Source organism: Peromyscus leucopus, chromosome 12 (genome assembly GCF_004664715.2).
Source record: "Peromyscus leucopus breed LL Stock chromosome 12, UCI_PerLeu_2.1, whole genome shotgun sequence".
Taxonomy (NCBI): domain Eukaryota; kingdom Metazoa; phylum Chordata; class Mammalia; order Rodentia; family Cricetidae; genus Peromyscus; species Peromyscus leucopus.
The window spans coordinates 1,767,627-1,786,567 of NC_051073.1; the positions used below are offsets into that span (position 1 = coordinate 1,767,627).

Sequence of the window (18,941 nt, forward strand, 5' to 3'; positions counted from 1 at the left end):
ACTATGACAAAGAAAGGCAATGGAGAAAGAGGGAGCATCCTGCTACTTCAGCGGGTCCACACCTAAGCCACACCACTGCTCCGTACCTGCATGTTCTTCTGCTACCTTTCCGAGAGGAGAAACAGAGTGGCTCATCTGGCGTATTTTTGAGGTTCTGTTCCCCTGTGACCTACCTTGTGTTGATGCCTGAAACCCCTCTAGTTTAGTCAAGGGCTGCTCATTACCCAAGGAAAGACATGGTGGCAGGCAGTGGCAGTTAGCCCTGTCTGTGAGTGGTTACTCAGGTGTGGGCAGCAGGCACTGGGCCCAGCCTGACTCTAGAGACCTCTGCTGCAGGCAAAAGGTCTTTCTATGCTTGGAATTTCTACCTTTGAGTGAGGATAAAAAGAGAATGCCTCAGGCTGGAGGGTGACTCAGCATTTAACAGTCTGCGGCTCTCTCTGGAGACCTAAGTTCCCTTCTGGACACCCAACCTTGGCTCCTGTCCTCGAAATCCAGGATGCCCACAGATACCTCACTGCAGACTCACTCTGAGCTCTTGTGTCCTGGGTCATCTGGGTTTTCTCCCCAGGGTGCATCTGGGTACCACTGCACATGACTGTTGAGTCACCTCTAGGCTCAGGTGAACTACTCCTTATCTGACAGGTCTTCTTGTCTCTTTTCTGGACAACTTTTCTCTTTTTCCCTTTTCCCTCTCGTGGTGCCCTGGGCTAGCCCTGCATTTTATGTGCCTCTCATGGTGCCGAGGCTAGCCCTCAGCAGTGTAAGTCTCTCTCTAGGTGCTAATGGCCACATCCCTGTCAGGTTCCCTTAGGCCCAAAGCCTGTGTCCAGTAGGTACCCTGCCTGCCCGTGCTTGCCCAATCTGATGAAGCACTTTCCTGCAGAGATGTTGTGCTTGTGGACATGGAGGAGGCGGGGCGGCTGCTCAGATGGGTGAGAAGCTACGACCCAGCAATGAAAGGGTAAGAGGACAGCGTGCATCTTAAGAGAACTTTCAGGAATCTAAAGGAAATTTTCAGTTAGTTTTCCAAGAAACTCACTCCTCCAGCCACAGAAGAGGACCCCGTTCTTTAAAGGCTTCTTGTGGAGTGAGGGAGATGGAATAGATATCAGGAAGACTTGCCCACACAAGTCACCGGCATCTGTGGTGACCTCTGCCCAGAGTATACGGTACCTTCAAAGGGATTCCAGGAAAGGTGAAGAGATGCCACTCACTTATGAAATCGCTGTGTTTAACACCAGGTTCCCAGTGCAAAGGGGCTCATCTGCAAGGCTCTTGAGCTTGGATGTGGAGTAGGAGCAAGCCCTCAGAGTTGTTTTGCCTGTTCTGTTTTCAGGCACCCACTTTGCAAAGGGCTCTTCTAATGTGTTTTAGGAGAAGTGGTTGCCAGTGCGATTTCCCATAAACCTACAAGTTCCTCTTCATTAACGTGGTGGTTTGAATAGGAATAGCCTCCTTAGGCTCCTGTATCTGAAGGCTGAGTCACCAGGGAGTGGTACTGTTTGAGAAGGATTAGGAGGTGTGGCCTTGTAGGACTAGGTGTGGCCTCGTTGAAGGAAGTGTGTCATTGTGGGTGAGCTTTGAGGTTTCAAAAACCCATGCAAGGCCCAGTCCTGGGCAGGAAAGGAAGATATATGTGAGCTCCCCTGCCCTCAGGAGGCCTGGCACTCAGGCTCAGAGTCAACCCCTATGAAGCAGACATTCAGCGTATTCTTAGTGTAGCAGATGGTTCTCAGAGAGACTGTGCAGGAGAGCTGAGATGATGTTGCGGATGCTGGTAGAGATGACGTCAGTGACAGCGGTAGCATCTGATGAGGCAGGGGCCACGGAGGTTTGGGTAATTAGTGTTGCTAACAGTGACTGTGACGCTTCAGGGTGTCAGTGCTGTGTCTTGACCTCCCCTCCTGCAACATGGTCCTCACTTCGCAGGACAGCTTTAACAGCTTTGTCTACAGGGGTAACCAGCAGTCCCATTAGGCACCTGTAAAGGAAGTACAGGCAGTAGCACTGAACTTGTCAAAAGCAGAGGAGAAGGAAGGACCATGTTTCTGTCTCCTTGTGACAAATACATCCCCTTATGCTAAACCACTTCTAACAGAGTAATAGCAAGCATTCCTGCTCATTAATGGCCAACTCAAATGCAGGGCTTTAAAAATAAGACAGTCATCCACTGCTGGGGCTTGTGTCCCACAGATAAAATTAAAAACAGAGAAGCAAGACTGCAAAGGAGCTTAACCGCATTTGTGGTTGAAAATAAGTTGCAAAATAATAATATATATGTGTGGGAGATCAATGAACTAAAATCAAACATCAACATATAGGAGCATTGTTTTCAGAAACTGTGATGCAAAGAGGAGACTGTGGTCCTAATAACATTAAATGAGAAAAATCAGACCCAGAATTGTAGACTGTAGACAGAGGATACAGGAGGGAATGCCTCACCTTAGCCGAGAAAAACAAACCAGATCAAATGTGTACAGGGACGCTCACCTTGGACTCCTATAATAAAACAAAGTAAAGTAATGATTCTAGGCAATATTTTGCAGAAATGTAAAGTGAGGAAAAAATACCCTTTATTCCAGAATAAGGACAGAAATGTGGATCCTCTAAGAAAAAATATTTTTAAATAAATTTCATTTTTCTTGGAATATTCCATATGTGTATACAACATATCTTGATCATATCCACCCCTCACATCCTTCTCTAGCTCCCTCAGGACCCTCATCACTCTCAATTTTATGTCTTTCTTGTTCAACCTACTGAGTCCAGATAGTGCTGCTCACCTGCACATGGGTTTAGGGTTGGTTACTCAGTGGGGGCCATGGAGAACCTACCAGTGGCCACAACCCTAAAGAAAAGTGATTCCACCTTCCCCAGGAGCCACCAGCAGCCCCTCAGCTAAGAGTGGGGCTCTGAAGCCCTTGCCCCATCTGTGTTGGAATTTTTAACTGGCTTGGACTTGTGCAGCAATGTTGCCTTCATTTTAAACCAAGTCTTATAAATAAGCAGAGCTGAGCGAGCGCTTGCTTATCTCCTAAGGAAACGAGATGCAATGCTTTCTAAACACAAAGAGAGGGACAGTGCTCTCATCTAACGCAAGCTTGATTAACCCTCCAAGGCTTGAGGAGTGATGGCCCAGCAAGACGCTCCCCTGGCTGCTTCCAGGAAGATTCTAAGTCAGTTGCTGTAGATAATAAGTTTCTTGTAGGCATTGGCTCCACTGTATACCTGGCTGTATAGCCCTCACGCTGTGATTTGGACTGGCTTTCTCTTGAAGCCTTACAGGGAGCCAGCTGAACAATTAGAGAGCATGCTTAATGGATATGAATATAATTTGCAAAAATTATCATTTATACTTGAGTCACTTATCTGATAATTACAAAAAAATATACATGAAATAGAATAAATCTCTTTGTTGGTGAAATTGGCTTGCATATAATGATTTTTACAGGAAAACTAATTTTATTAACTAGCTAGAGGTTATACGTGCAAGTTGACAGGTGTGGTGTAGTGATTTTGTTGGGCTCTGATTCTAAAGCACTAAAATCTTTAGGTGTTCTTGAAGACGAAATGAACAGCAAAGCCCGTCAGAGTTGCAGGTGAAAGGCAAGTAGTGACCTCCTACACCAGGGTCTCACTCTGGCCCTCACTGAAATAGTAAATGACTAATAGTAATGTCTCCAGCTGTGAGTCCACACACCCATGTGCGCACAGCCAGGCAGATGAGGACAGCAACCGCATCCCACGGAAACCACACAGGAAGAAATTTGCTGTAAGAAGGCCCCATAAGCACATGCAGCTTTTGTGCATTAATTAAAAGCTTAAAATGTTACAAATAAATGAAAGAAATGCTATTCTCTGTGACACAGACTGCGCCCTGGAGCACCTGTTCCACTGGGGAGAGCATGTCAAGCCACACACAGTGTCTCCTGAGTTCAACCAGGCCATTTCCCTACTCAGCAACTTTTGGTTCCCTTGCTATATGCACCTCTCTCCATGTACTGCTGACTTGCAGAGACTTGCTCTGCCCTGGAACCCCACCCAGCCCCTCCCATCATGCCTCCTCTTGTGCCTGTGGGCACACTCTCCCTGGCCCTTCCTGCCAGCTTCTCCCACACATCCCCAACTCTACCTGCTGAGCCTAGGCCACCCTGGCAAGGCCACCTGGCTTCAGTATCCATGAACCCTTTCTCACAGATCTCATTTGCCACTTCCTCCTGGCCTTGACCTGGCAGCCATGCACTAAGCCTGTCACCATTCTCCAGAGCCCTTGTGTTTACTTTACTTCAGCATTGTTAGCACTTTGGGGCTTCAGAAAGGTTTACACAACCTGAGAGATCTGGATTCATAGTTTGTAATTAACTTATAGAAGGTAAATTGGTAGAAGACAATAGATGATAGAGATAGGTAGGTAGGTAGATAGATAGAGAGGTAGATAGATGATAGATAGATAGATAGATAGATAGATAGATAGATAGATAGATAGATAGATTAGGTAGATAGATGGTAGATCTATTATGGTAGATAATAGATGACAGATTGATGGAAGATGATGGATGACAGATAGATAAAAAGATAGATGATAGATGGATAGATAATGGTGATAGACAGACAGATGATTGATAGATGGACAGACAGACAAACAAACAGGCAGATAAATGATAGATGATAGGAGAATATTATAACACTAGCTGATGAGCAGGAAAGACTGTCTCACAGTGAGATGGCTGGTATGTGTTCCAATATTATAAATGCAGAATGTCTTCCCATCAGTGAGTCAAGTTAACCACAGCAGCCTATTAGTTAACCTAGGGCCTTGGAGCACAGACTCTGCAGTTTTAGATTTATTCTGCTTCCACTTAAATGTGGCTGGCATCCTGTGAAAACTGAGGGTCACAGTGTAAGCATTGCAGAAGGTGAAGGGGTCAGGCCAGATGTCATGCATGCAGGTGACAGAGGAGTGGCCAGGGAAGAAAGACTCCTGGGGAAGTCACCCTGCCTGTGGCTTCGCATTGCATGGTTTCCATTACACCACACCTACCCCATTCAACTGCGACCTGACAACATTAAATAGAAAATTACAGAAATAAGCAGTGTGTAAGTTTAAATGACCTTTATGACAACGTATTGACTTAATTCTATTATATTTCTATTACTAGTTACAGTTGTTAATTTCCTACAGTGCCTGACTTAGGAATTATGCTCATCACAGGCTCACAGGGATCAACACAAAGGAAAAGCTGCCATGCAGTTAGGGTTAGGTGCAAGCCTGGGTTTCAGCCATGGGAGAGCTGTGCAGGAATTTGCGACTGCTTCACTTGCCCTTATTATTATCTGGCTTCATTTTTTCCCAAGTTGTTCTGCATGTCATGATTCTCCTGCCTTGATTTTCCTGAGCATATTCTTCTCTTTCCTGCTTAGGCTCCCAAGAAACATTTACAAAACGGGATCATACGTGGGTACCAAATAGGCTACCGGGAGTACAGCACAGGAGGCAACTTCCAGTTCAACATTATCAGTATTGACACCACGGGAGACAGCGAGGTGTACACCCTGGACAACCTGAACAAGTTCACTCAGTACGGCCTGGTGGTGCAGGCCTGCAACCGAGCAGGCACAGGCCCTTCTTCTCAGGAGATAATCACCACCACCCTGGAGGACGGTAGGTCTGGGCATCCACAGTCTGTGCTCCCTGTTGCTTGGCCTAAGTGCCTAACCCACCATCTCTTCTCTCTCTCTGCTTCTCCTCTCTCTCTCTCTCTCTGAATCTTCTCTCTCATTTTTTCTCGATCTCTTCTCTTCAGTACCTTTCCCTCTGACGCATATCTCTTCCAGTCTTTCCCCTCAGACTTTTGGTTTTTCTGTATTTTTATAGTTTTTTCTCTCTCTCTCTCTCTCTCTCTCTCTCTCCTCTCTCTCTCTCTCTCTCTCTCTCTCTCTCTCTCTCTCTCTCTCTCTCTCTCTCTCTCTCTCTCTCTCTCTCTCTCTCTCTCTCTCTCTTCTCTCTCTCTCTCTCCTCTCTCTCCTCTCTCCTCTCTCCTCTCTCTCTGATGGCTGCTTTCTACTTTCAAGCATTCTGACACCAGAGAAAAAGATCCCAGGCTCTCTGAAGCAGATCCCATAGTGATCATGCGCCCCCTAGTGACCAGAATGAATTCATGCACACTTCCTCCAAGGCAGGGAAACAGCCCAACCTGCTTGATGACAGAGACCCCTCCTGTCCAAAGGGCTCTCAGCTCATGGTGGCGTCAGCACACCGCCATTTAAAAGACTGCGCAATGAGCCATTTGATTGTAGACCAGAGAAGGCACGGAAGACCAGAATGTTCTGTCTACATACTCCACAGGAAGGGTTAGCTCCGTCTTTCCATTTGTGCTTCGATGACTGACTTAGTTTCAGCTAATATTTAACATCCTCTCCTCGCTCCAACATTTAAAGTTGACATAGAGTCAATATCTAAAATAATATATAAGCTAGTGGACACCATGAATCCCAGCACCCGAGAGGCAGAAGCAGGCAGGTCTCTGTGAGTTTGAGGCTAGCCTGGTCTACAGAGCGAGTTCCAGGCCAGCCAGAGTTGCATAGTGAGACCCTATCAATCCATGAGTCATAGCATATACTAGTAATTTCGTCTTCTCTCTTGCCTCTGATAAAACCTTATGCTCCTGAAAAGGAGACTTGGCCGATGAGGTAGGGCAGCTGTGTGGTTGCATTTCTTCTCTCCCACATTTCCCAGGAGCCTGCTAATCCAGTGCTGTGTGCGCTAAATGTGAGTGAACGCAGTAGTGTGTCAGGCAGTGGGAGTGCAGAGCAATGCGCTCGCCATTAGGACTTGAAGTGCACTCAATTCAAGTCTGGGGTGAGTTCCTGAAAGTGGAGTCCTGCGTGGGAAAGGGGAACTGCGACATCCTTCATGACAGCTGTGTAGCCTCAAGACCCTCAGCTGAGCTGCAGTGGTCCTGCGGGGAATGGCGCTGCTTTCCCTTTCTTCGTGAGACGGTCCCCTTTGTGTTGCATGTTAGAATGGTGACTTAGCTGCCTATCCGATACTGCTTGCTAATAGAACCACCTGCTGCTATCATAGGTTCTAATTATTTCATTTCAGTGCCCAGTTACCCTCCCGAAAATGTCCAAGCCATAGCAACATCGCCAGAGAGCATATCAATCTCCTGGTCCACACTGTCTAAGGAGGCCTTGAATGGGATTCTCCAGGGGTTCAGGGTCATCTACTGGGCCAACCTCATGGATGGAGGTAAGAGGACTCAGTGGGGATGGTGAGCATGTTCCCATGGGATGCCTCACACAGACTGCAAATCCCCTTCCTAGAGTGAAATTGGGTTGTGGGGGGACCTCTTCGCCAATGAACACCCCCCTCTTTGTTCAGCCACCTGACCCTTGAGCCTGTGTACACACATGCCTTTCAAAAAGCAGCTCGAAGCAGACTAGAGAATGGCAGTTGGGGAAATCAGGCATTGTGGTATTTTCTAAATTGTGAGTGTCTGCGTCCAAACTGCAGGATCTTCAACCATAAATCTCTATCTGGAATGTTATACATAGCATGTGCCCTTAAACGTTGCTCCTTTGTTCTCCGAATAGATCCCAGCAAAGAAACATTAAGTTCCTATAGTAGAAGTATATGAGACCTCCAGGAAAATGCTAGAACACCTCAGAAAGCCTGTGATTGTCCCCATGAGGATTACATCCAAAAACCCCAGGTTTAGACAGTGCACACATCTCTCTAAGGTCTCCATTCCTGGCATGCTCCCATGCCTTGGTCCCTGTGCCCACCATGCCTCCATCTTCCTACCTCCCTTCTTGCCCCTTGCTCCTTCTTCCTGTCCCTCACTTCCTGCCCCCTTATTTTACCTCCCCTCTTTTCTTTCTACCTCCCCTCTGCCGTGGAGCATCCTTCAGCTCCTCTGCCTGGATATAGACTGCATTTCTTGCCTTCCTCTGAGTTGGGCAAAGAGCTCAAGTACCCGAGTCTGTAGTTCCTCAGCTCAGGACCACTGGGTCTGTCCTGCTATGCAGGTCCCATCCCCAAACAGTAGGGGACACACTGGGCCTCGCAGCTGCAGACGGCTCCCTGTTGTCACAGATTCAGGAGTGAGGACACAATGGCAGATGCTGCCTTTTGCGGAGTCACTGCTGGTGTGTGACCCGCTACTGTGCCTGTTCTAAGGGATGTGTTTCCAGAACCGGCTGCCAGGCTTCGGTCCTTTTGGGGTGGACTCACTCTTCCCACACTACCCTGCACTGGGAGACAACCGAGAGAGACTCACCTGCCAGATCCACAGCAGACTGAACATCTCTTAGGCTGAACTTGTACACTGGGAGAGAGTAAGGCTTGCTCAGGGGGCTCTGGACTAATGAACAGGGGCAGGACACTAATGCATGTGGACCAAACCAGCAGATACTACACACTAAAGGGATCAGAAACAAAAGAGTTAACAACCAAAGTCTTCACACAAATAAAAGCTTTGAAAAACATAGTGTAGAGTAACAAGATGTTTGTAGTCATCCATTTTGATAATGTAGCATGGGAGACTGTTCTGTACACTGTGCGGTGCCTTTACATGTACCAAGCTTTAAAGTTTGAATGGTCGCACATCTTTAAATGCATTTCCTAAGGATGGTTCTTTCTACTCACAGAATCAGGGCCAAAGAGTGTGATTAGTGTCCATTACAGATATTCTACTCATGGCCTCCAAAAGCTAAGGAAGAAAACTTCAGAGATTAAAGCAATGCCTGAGGGCCACCTCCAAGAAATGCATTTTGGGTCAGCAGGGCACTCCATGTGATCACTGTGGCTCTAACCACACTGTCCTGGATCCCACAGAACCTGAGCGTGGAGTGACATGAGGAACGCCTGCCCTAACCAGACCTAGAGAACATTTCATACGTGTGCATCATATATGAACACACCACATACAGCATACATATAACAAATATACCATAACACAACATACATATACATACCGCTCCCCATACACACCACATGTACCATAGACCATATATATGTGTGTGTATACATATATATAATAAATGTACATACACATTACGTGCTCACCACACAAACTATACACACCACACATAATCCCAACATATCATATATATACTACATACACATACAGACCACACATACCACATATCACACACATATATTACACATACCAGACACACCACAATATGCACACAACACACACCATATACTACACACACATACCATATATGCCATACAAACTACACGTACCACATACTCCATTACTAAGTTCCCCTACAAAAACACACATCACACATGCCTTACCCACATTACATGCTACACATACCATACACACCTACACACAGTGTAAACACTGCAGTTACTACACTGTGCACACATCATAATCCAGCACAGGTGACATACCCTTTTCACAGGCATTACATGTGCACTGTGCACATGCTTTCCACATTTTTCACATGTCCATCTCAAAGCTCTTGACATCTGACCCTCTGGCTGGGATGCTGATGGACAATGTGTTGCTGTGACCCAGGCAGCCAAAGCACGCTACCTCTAGATAGCATATGCTTCTAGTCCCATCCGCTATGTTTACCAAGTGTCCAGAACCCAGAGTCCAAGAGTGAGTATGGTGGACATAAAGCCATTCAGCCTGAGTCCACAGCCCAGGCTCAGGGATCCTAGCCTTGTCTTGGCAAGGTCTTGCTTTCCTGTCCTTAGCTCCCTACCTGTCAATGACGGGTGTGGAGTCATGAACTGCTGAGCTGGTTGGTTTGTCCATCTTGGTCCTATGGGCAGTGCTGGTGCCTGAGGAAGATGGCCAGGTGTGTCCCCACCTCTGTTGAGACAGGAGATCAGGGACACAGCTCTCAACTCTTAGAACATATCAAAGGTGTGCCTCACTGTCCCCAGCTACCCGGCAGGTATCTGCTGGGCCCCTGCCTCTCACCTCAGTCCTCCCTTAGTAAGATGGCAGTCCGTGGTGCCAATTGCCCTGCTCACAGCCACCTGGCCCTGGGCAAGCAGATCCGGGGCCTTCTTCTCCTGATTTGCCCCTGACTCTGGAAGTGACTGGCATCCATTTGAAACTCAGGGCTGTACAGTTGTGTAGACACTTACCACATCATTCCACTTGCTTTCAGTTGCCATGTGCCTTCTGCCTGAGGTGGAGGCATGGTGTTCCATCTCTGAATAGCACTCTTGGATCCCACTCAGGAAAGTAAGGCAAATTTAGCACATGCCAAGGTTCTCACACATCACCTGTCACTTCAGCGGTGACACAGAGAAGAGTTCACTCTAGGTAAAATGAGGAGTGTACTGAGCCACTCAGATCAGCTCCAATGCAAGTCTCGTTTAAATATTTGTTCAGTCATGTTGAGGCAGCACAAACAGTCAGGAATGCTGAACAAATGCATCTTGAAATCCTCATACGCAGACCCTTTGAGAAAGTCCTCCATCTTCTGGCCAAACTGCTCACCTATCACCCCTCATCGTCAGTGCTTGTTTACCAAGATGCAGGTTTAGCTGCGGAAGCCGACTGAGTTCTGGGGGTCTTATGGATACCTAGATGACTATAGTCAGTGGTGTAGGACAGAGCTGGAATTTGCCCATGGTGTACATCTTAGCTCAGATATTTGAGATTAACTTGGGTACCTAAAATCTGCATATGCTACAGTAGAATTTAAAAAATATAAATGGTGAGCCTGGGAGGTGGCTCAGTTGTTAAGGCACTCACCATACAAATATGAGGAGCAGACTTTGGATCCCTGTAACTAATGTCATGCCAGATGGCATACTGGCCTTCCTGTAATTTCATTCTTAGAAGGCAGAAAAGGAGATCTCCAAGGCAATCTGGCAAGCAAGGTCAGGGATATCAGTGGGTTCTGGGTTTGACTGAGCAACCCTAACTCAGTGAATAAGATAGAGGCATGAACAAGGATGATTCCAAACATTAAAATATACATGTATGTGTGCACCTCATAGAGGTGCAAAATATGTGTCTTGGTTTGCCTTTTATTGTTGAGATAAAACACATCGATGGAAAGCAACTTGGGGAGGAAAGGTTTATTTCAGCTTACAGTTTATAGTCCACCATGAAGGGAAGTCAGGTCAGAACCTCAAGGCAGGAACACTGTCCACTGGCTTGTTCAGCCTGCTTTCTTAGACACCCAGGACCATCTGCCTGGGATGACACCACCCACATTGAACATTAATCTAGTTATGTCCATAGGCTGATCTGATGAAGTCATTTTTCTCAACTGAGGTTCCCTCCTCACAGATGACACTATCTGTGCCAAGCTGGCAAAAGATTAATCAACACACACACACACACACACACACACACACACACACGAAAGTGAAATATTTATATATATGGAATCCTCACCTTGCAGAAGTTTCACAGTGAACAGCCATTAGGTATAAAGAGATAGTTCGCTGGTGAGAGGTGCACAGTGCTGTTTGCTGGTGTGAGACCCTCCAAGAGTGGCATCATGATGCTGGGATTTGATTTACCAAGAGTGAATTACTGTTTTCCAAATCAGTTTTCTGTTTGCTTGTTTGTTTCTCAGACATTTTGATGTAGGTAATTATTTTTCTTACAAATGGTGCATGGTGGTGGTGTCCTATAATACTTCTGCACAGCTCCTTCTTGTACTTTGTGTGACAGGTAGAAGAAGGGCAGCCAGGGAGTATGATGGGCTTGGTAATGAGGTCCTGTCTTTTGGTTTTGTTCTCCAGAGCTGGGCGAGATTAAGAACATCACCACCACTCAGCCTTCCTTGGAGTTGGATGGACTGGAGAAATACACCAACTACAGTATCCAGGTGCTGGCCTTCACCCGTGCAGGGGATGGCGTCCGAAGCGAGCAGATCTTCACCCGCACCAAAGAGGATGGTGAGACATAGTGTGGACACTGAGTGGGACGTTCAGATCCTAAACGCCCTGGGTGGAAGCCACTGCTGAAGGCAGGTCAGAAGGCTTGCCTCGGGCCTCGCCCACCGGTCTACTCTTGACCGTGTTCATTCCAGTCTCCACTGCCCACTACACAGCCCAGCGTGAGTCAGGCCCTCCACCTCCAGCTGGCTACCTTGCTTGATGTAGCCATTGATGGATCCTGCCTCCTATAAATATTTTCCTGCCCTCCCCTCTCCTTCTCCCCCTCCCACGTCTCCTTTTCCTGCTCCGGGTCTCCCCCTTTTCCACCTCTCTCCCTTCCTATCTCCCCCTCTTTCCTCTCCTCTTCCTCTTTCTCTGTCTCTGTTTCCATCATTGTTTGTTTGTTTGTTTGTTTGTTTGTTTGTGTTTGTTTGTTTGTTTGTTTGAACCAGAACCACCTTTTTACCCCAGGGCTCACATGCCTGCTGAGTGTTTTGTGCTCTGTTCAGATAACGTCAGTTACTACCAGGGTCAGCTCTTTTGCTTAATAACTATGGAGTGGCCTGAGTCTTGAGCCACGTGAATTGGATCACTTCAGAAAGGCTTGAATTCAAAGCTCCATGGCATTTTTTTTAATGAATTCTTCGGAGGATTCATGCTGACTAAGCAGGTTTTAACTCCCGTCCAGCTCGAGACCAGCACTTGCTGCTCCACACAAGCCTTCTGCAGTTCCCCCATTTCCCTGTCAGAGCTGTTTGGGGAGCGGTGTAGGCTGCAACACAGAGCAGCAGAGAGAAAGGCAGTTGTTCAGTGAAGGAAGAAGCAACCAGTACCAAATGGATGCCCCAGGAGACTTCCAGAAGCATCCCAGCACCGGTTCACGCCAGACACAGGCTGACCCAGGGCACGGCAGCACCCAACTGCTGTGTAGACATGATCTGAACTTACACAGCTTCCAGGAAGTGGGGGCAGGTTAGGGAGCAGAGCCCTCGCTGTAGCCCAATGTGGCAGGAATCTTAGAGAGTCTTATTAATAAAATCAAACCTGAGGCCAGGTATTGGGGTGAACTGGAAGATCAGAGAACCAGAACAAGCCACAGCTACCTCACCTCACCAGTTCCTCAGCTGATCCTGTTTCCTCAGACTGGATGCCTCTGAGTCCTCATCCAGAATGAATCTCAGCTGAACTGGCTGCTCAAAAGCCTGAAAGCTTAACCAGCCACATGTTGCTAGTTTCTGATCTTCATGCCTTATATATCTTTCTGCTTCCTACTGTTACTCCCTGGGATTAAAGGCATGAGTCACCATGCCTGGCTGTTTCCAATGTGGCCTTGAACTCACAGAGATCCAGAGGGATTTCTGCCTCTGGAATGCTAGGATTAAAGGCGTGTGCTACCACTGCCTAACCTCTATGTTCAATATTGTGGCTGTTCTCTTCTCTGACTCCAGATAAGTTTATTAGCATGCACAATATTTTGGGGAACACAATACCACCATACCCAATATGTCACCAGCTGGTACTGGCAGGTTTGATGTCTCTGTCCCCTCAGCTGCATGGATCCCAAGCATGCTGTTCTTCCAGCCCACATGTGTCCTAGAAGCAAAGCTTGGAGCTCAGGTTTGGATGCAAGAATGGGACCTCCTCCTCTTCCTTCCCACTCCCTGTCCATCATCCCCATGGTCATCAGACATCCAGAGGGTCCCTTCTGCTGCCTCCACCCTGCTCTCCCCTCAGGGAGCCAGACCCTGCCCTTTCTCCCACAGTTCCATCCACCTACCCCCTCACAGTATTCTACCAACTCTCCAGGCCTCCTTATATGGAGGTATCTTCTTCACACATGTCAGTCCTCACTTCCTTTAGTTTTTCTAGAACATACAGGCCATTCTTCCCAAGAATGTGCAGCTGTTGGTGAGTTCTTCTCAATGACATCAGATCCTTTCAGGAAGTCAAAATGCAGTGCCCTTAGGAAGTCACTCGTGTCTTGAGCTATCCACAAAGCTAAGTCCTGAGTGAGAAGAGATGTCGTTTAATTCAAAGTGTGGCAGAGAGCTGTGTGGCTGCTAGTGTTGTGCCCTGCTGTCCACAAGACGTACACAACTTACTTTCCCAGAACAACAGGGAACCAAGTTGCTACATCCCTCAGACCAGACTGATGCTTGTATGGAAATGGAAGTGCAGTAACCATGCCTGAGACCGGCACACAGAAGGCTGCTGCCCCCTTACTATGGACTTCATGCTTTGCTCTCCCCTCCCTCAGAGCATGGCGAAATCATCCTTTCCATCACTAATGGTGATACAAATATCTCTGGAATTATTATTTAGGAAGGACATTGAGCTGCAGCATAAAATTTGACATTTTCATTTTTCAGAAGAATGTATGGAAATCCAACAAAAAGGGAAGGTCTCCACAGCTCCCATCAGCTGGAAATTTGGGGTCAATTTTTAATTAATCATCCAGTTTTAGAAACTGTAGTCTTCTGTCTCAGCACTTGACCCTGAGGCCTAAGGTCTAACCTGCATCTGATCTCTGCTTTTCTGTCTAGTTCAGGCAGTGATGGAGATATGACTGACTGGAGATGACTCCATCAGACCCCATGGAGGATGTGGAGAATTCCCGTCATCCTGGTGCTGTGGGACAAAGGGAACTCAGAACTGAATGTCAGTGTTTATTTAGGATAGGTTGGCATTTTTTGAAGTGAAATGGAGCAGAGACTGCATAGAAAGAGGAAGACACAAAAGATTTCATAATTTAGAAATGACAGGTGTCCTACTTAGCTTTCTGTTGCTGTGACCAAAGCATCATGACCAAAAGCAACTAGAGGAAGAAAGGGTTACTCCCATTTCCACCATCACACTCCATCACTGAGGAGAGTCAGGGCAGGAACTGAAGGCAGGAACCTGGAGGCGGGAGCTGACGCAGAGGCCATGGGGGAGTACTGCTTACTGGCTTGTTCCTCCTGGCTTGCTCAGCTAGGCCCACCTTCCCAGGGGTAGCACTGTTCACAGTGGGCTGGACTGTCCTGCATCAATCATGGATCAAAAAAAAAAAAAATGCTCTACAGACAATCTGCTGGAGGAATTTTTCCACTTGATGGTCCCTCTTCCCATGTGACCCTTTTGTGACAAGTTGACAGACCACCAGCCAGCACAGCAGGGTGCTTGCCAACCACCACTAGAAACTCAGTATCTAATATAAACATGTGTTTGTACAGTGAGAACAACTCTCTTGTCCACTTTCTCAGTCCCTCGAGATTCTTGGGCCCATAGACATGTCCTCAGGCCTGTGGTCATATCCAAAGATCCAAGTATACACGTCTCAGATCCATAAAGTGCTGTGTCCATGGTCATCATCTTGGGCGTGAGAATCATTGAATTTTCACATCTAGATCTCAAGACCCTTAACTCAATAAAACATACACATTTATCATTGCTGAAAGAGCGTTAGAGGTGACTTGCTATGCAGCTTTAATCTTTTGAGCACAATGAATTCTGAATTCTGAAACGTTTGTAGAATCTTAATATTATTTTATTTGCCCAAAATATAACCTAAACATAGTCATGCAAGAAAAGAACACACACACAAAAAATGATCTATTAATTTTCAGTAGCTATTTTCACTCTGAGGCATGCGCTAAACTCCACCTCCATCCCTTTATGAAAAAGTACACATAGTATATGTATACATAGGGCCAGCTCCGTTTAATTTAAATATTTACTAAGCATGTCATTAATGCATGTGAGTTTCTGAGGCCAGTGGTAGGTGGAATGTGTGATCTCCGTGTCCACCCCACGTGGCATCAGAGAAGCTTTTCTCTGGTGAGCTGTGTAAAGGTAAAGCTGAGTAAGGGTAAAAGAAATAAATATCAAAATCTGGAGAATCCTTGGCCACCTACATCCCGAGCATGTGTAGCCTGAAGAGCATCGAGAGTGTATCTGTTGCTGTGAGAAAACTACCGACAAAAGCAACTTCAGGAAAAAAAAGGGGGTGGGCTTATTTTGGTGTATAGCTTCAGAAAAGCGGGGCCCAACATGGTGAGGGAGGCCTGGGAACAGTCAGAGAATCCATAGTGTGGGAGCCACAAGCTGGCTGATCACACTGCTTCCTCACACAAGAAGCCAAGAGCCGGAACAGGAAGTGGGTGGGAGCGCAAACTCTCAACATGCCCCGCCCCTCCGGGGATGTACTTCCTCCAGGAAGCCCGCCCCTCCTAAACAGAGCCTACCAATGGAGAACCAAGTGTTCAAATAAGGAGCCGTTAGAGAACATTTCTCATTAAGACCACAACAGAGAATATGTATGTGTAACCGTATCTTAGTGAACCTAAAGTTGGTGTGTGTGTGTGTGTGTGTGTGTGTGTTCATACAATCACCAACCATGCAACCCTGAAATAGGTTCTGGAGGTTTTGTGCCTTGTGAGTGCATCAACCCTTCCTAGAATTCTCCTGCCTCAGAATGTGGGGATGTGCCCTGCCCAGCAGGTGTAAGCCAACAACACAACACCTGTGTGTCCTCTGTGTATTGTCATACTTCTCACCCTCATCCCCACCCCTCACCCCTGCCCTCCCCACCCCTCATCTCTGCCCTCACCCCTCCCCCTCCCTCACTCCCACCCCTCACAGCATGGCAGTTCACTTGAGGAAGATTCTGACTTCACAGAATGCTGACATCCACTGCCTCTGACCCCCAACCCCTCTCTTAAAGGATCCCAGCCCTCCTGCCAGGTCTTATATTCTTTCCACCCTGTTTTTCCCATTTCCCTCGTACCTTAGAGGAAATGATGTGGATGTCCCAACTGTTACCGAGCCTTCAACAGGGCCTTGCCTTCGTAAAGAGCCTATTTCCAAATACCGTGACTTCTGGAGACATCAGGGTTAGGACTCGATGTATGAATATGGTTTGGTTGTTGCGACACACTGGGACCCTTGACACTGGTCCTCAAAGAGCTGAGCAGGGAGAGGGGCTGGGCCACCAGACAGTCCCTGGGCTCCATGTCACCTGTGACTAACCCCGGATTTTCTAGTTCCAGGTCCTCCTGCTGGTGTCAAGGCGGCGGCAGCCTCAGCCTCCATGGTATTTGTGTCTTGGCTGCCCCCACTCAAGCTGAACGGCATCATTCGGAAGTACACGGTGTTCTGCTCCCACCCCTACCCCACAGTAAGTTGGTGAACAGCCAAGTGCTTTTCCAGGACCTCACTGAGGATGCTCTTTCCTTGTCTCCCTCCCACTCGTCCTCCTGGTGGTTTTTCTTGTTGTGTTGTCTCCACATACAAAGCAAGGTCCTCATTTACACCTCACTCCAGAGTGGTCCTGCCTCATTACATGGGATGCAGTTGCCTGCAGCCATTGTTTATCTGGCAGCTTCCCAGGCACTGCCAGCAACTTATCAAAATCTGAGTGCAGAGGCCATAATTGGGCCTTAATTGATAGTCAGTGGACAGCGCCTATTGATTGCAACTGTTGGGCTCCACATTAAATACACTCCCTCCTTCCTTCTCCCCCCCCCCCACGCTCCTGCCTACCCTCCCTCCCTGGCCTATCCCACACCAAGAAGGAGCTACAGAACTACCCCTGCTGTGCAAGGCATGTTGTTGGGGACCTGTGCCCTCAGTGACAGCAGTAACAGGCCTAGTGAAGGCTCTGCCAGGTGGAACACACGCCGTTTCAAACTGTACTACTTACGACCGCTACTGTTAGAACTGCTGAATCATAATTTTCAATTTGAACTTTCTGTGGCCAGAAAAGAAGGAATTGTAGAGAAAAGAAAAAATAAAAATAGCACATTCAGATTTACAATGTTTTCATGGAGATTTTAAGACAGTTTCAAAATGTCGGAATCATGTCTAACCCATCTTTGTATCCCCTGTTCCTGGCGTAGAACTTAAAAGCATGTCGCCAGGCTGTGGAGACAGTTCAGCTTTGTTTTCCAGGCAAGCATGAGGGACTGAGTGTGGGTCCCCAGCACCCACAAAAAAATCCAGGTGTAGCAATTCAAGTGATCCCGGCTCTGGAGAAGCAGAGACAGGCACATCTTTGGAACTTACTGGCCAGCCAGTCTAGCTGAGTCTGTTTACGATAGTGTCCTGGTCAGGTTTCTTTTGCCATGATAAGCACTTGGAGAAGAAAGTATTTATTTAGCCTATACTTCCATGTCACTGTCCCCCACAGAGGGGAGTCAGAGCAAAAACTGAATGCAGCAACTACTTTCTGTCCCTATGAATGTGACAGCCCTGGGGACCCCCCATCAGCGGAATCCTGTGCACTTTGACCCATTGCGACTGGCTTGTTTCACGGGAGGAGGTGTTAGAACTGCCTTCCGCCATGAGACGAAAGGATATCACCAAATTTATTTACGAGTCCTTTCATTAAAGTGATGTATTTCCTGAGTCCAGACTCTCTTGGGAGCCTGGAGCCTGAGGCCTGGTGTGCAGACAGCATGAGTGGGTAGGAGCCAGGACCTTGTGCATGGCCAGGGCGGCTGCAGCTTCTGCTGAGACTGTCACAGGTGTGTTCTGTGTATGCTTCCACTCGCCTCTGCCATAAAGTACAGGTTTAAATCCCGGACTGTCAGAGCTGGGTTCCAGACTGTCTGCGAGCTCTTTATCTGTCAACTATGCTATTGTCAGCCACGGAGCCCTTCTCTCAAAAGTCAGAGTAAGACCAGCCTTCTACCGGGAAGGAACACCCGCCTGCTCTCGTATTTCTCTGTAAGGCCTGGGCATGAATAAGGACCCCTCACCACAGCTCCTGATTTTAGCATTGGTCCTAACATGTCTCAAAATCTGCAAAAGAAGAGGCAAATTATCTCTGATGGGCAGAACATTTGCTGTCCACTCAAACTGCTTCCTTGTTCCCATTCATTCACTCACCACTCACTCATCCATTTGCTGAAACTGTCAGCTTCGCTATTTTGACTCCAAGAAGCTGAAGGACACTGGCAGAGCTCAGTCAGCACCCCGGCTGACTCTCACTGCCTCAGACTGCTCCTCACCTCTGAATGTGAATGCAGCCGGCTAGTGACAGGTGCTCACGGGGTAGATGTGCCGGAGGGTGCTACGAATACAC

At 47.4% G+C, this 18,941-nt stretch overlaps 1 protein-coding gene across 1 annotated transcript in view; it reads left to right on the forward strand.

Moving 5' to 3' along the window:
- The window catches only part of LOC114700349 (Down syndrome cell adhesion molecule homolog), a 216,542-nt gene that overhangs the window by 108,216 nt on the left and 89,385 nt on the right, over positions 1 to 18,941 (forward strand). Inside the window, exons 10-13 of the mRNA XM_037210023.1 lie at positions 5,425 to 5,665; positions 7,109 to 7,255; positions 11,741 to 11,896; positions 16,900 to 17,033. Coding sequence (XP_037065918.1) covers positions 5,425 to 5,665; positions 7,109 to 7,255; positions 11,741 to 11,896; positions 16,900 to 17,033 — 678 coding nt within the window. The remainder of the gene's footprint in view (positions 1 to 5,424; positions 5,666 to 7,108; positions 7,256 to 11,740; positions 11,897 to 16,899; positions 17,034 to 18,941) is intronic.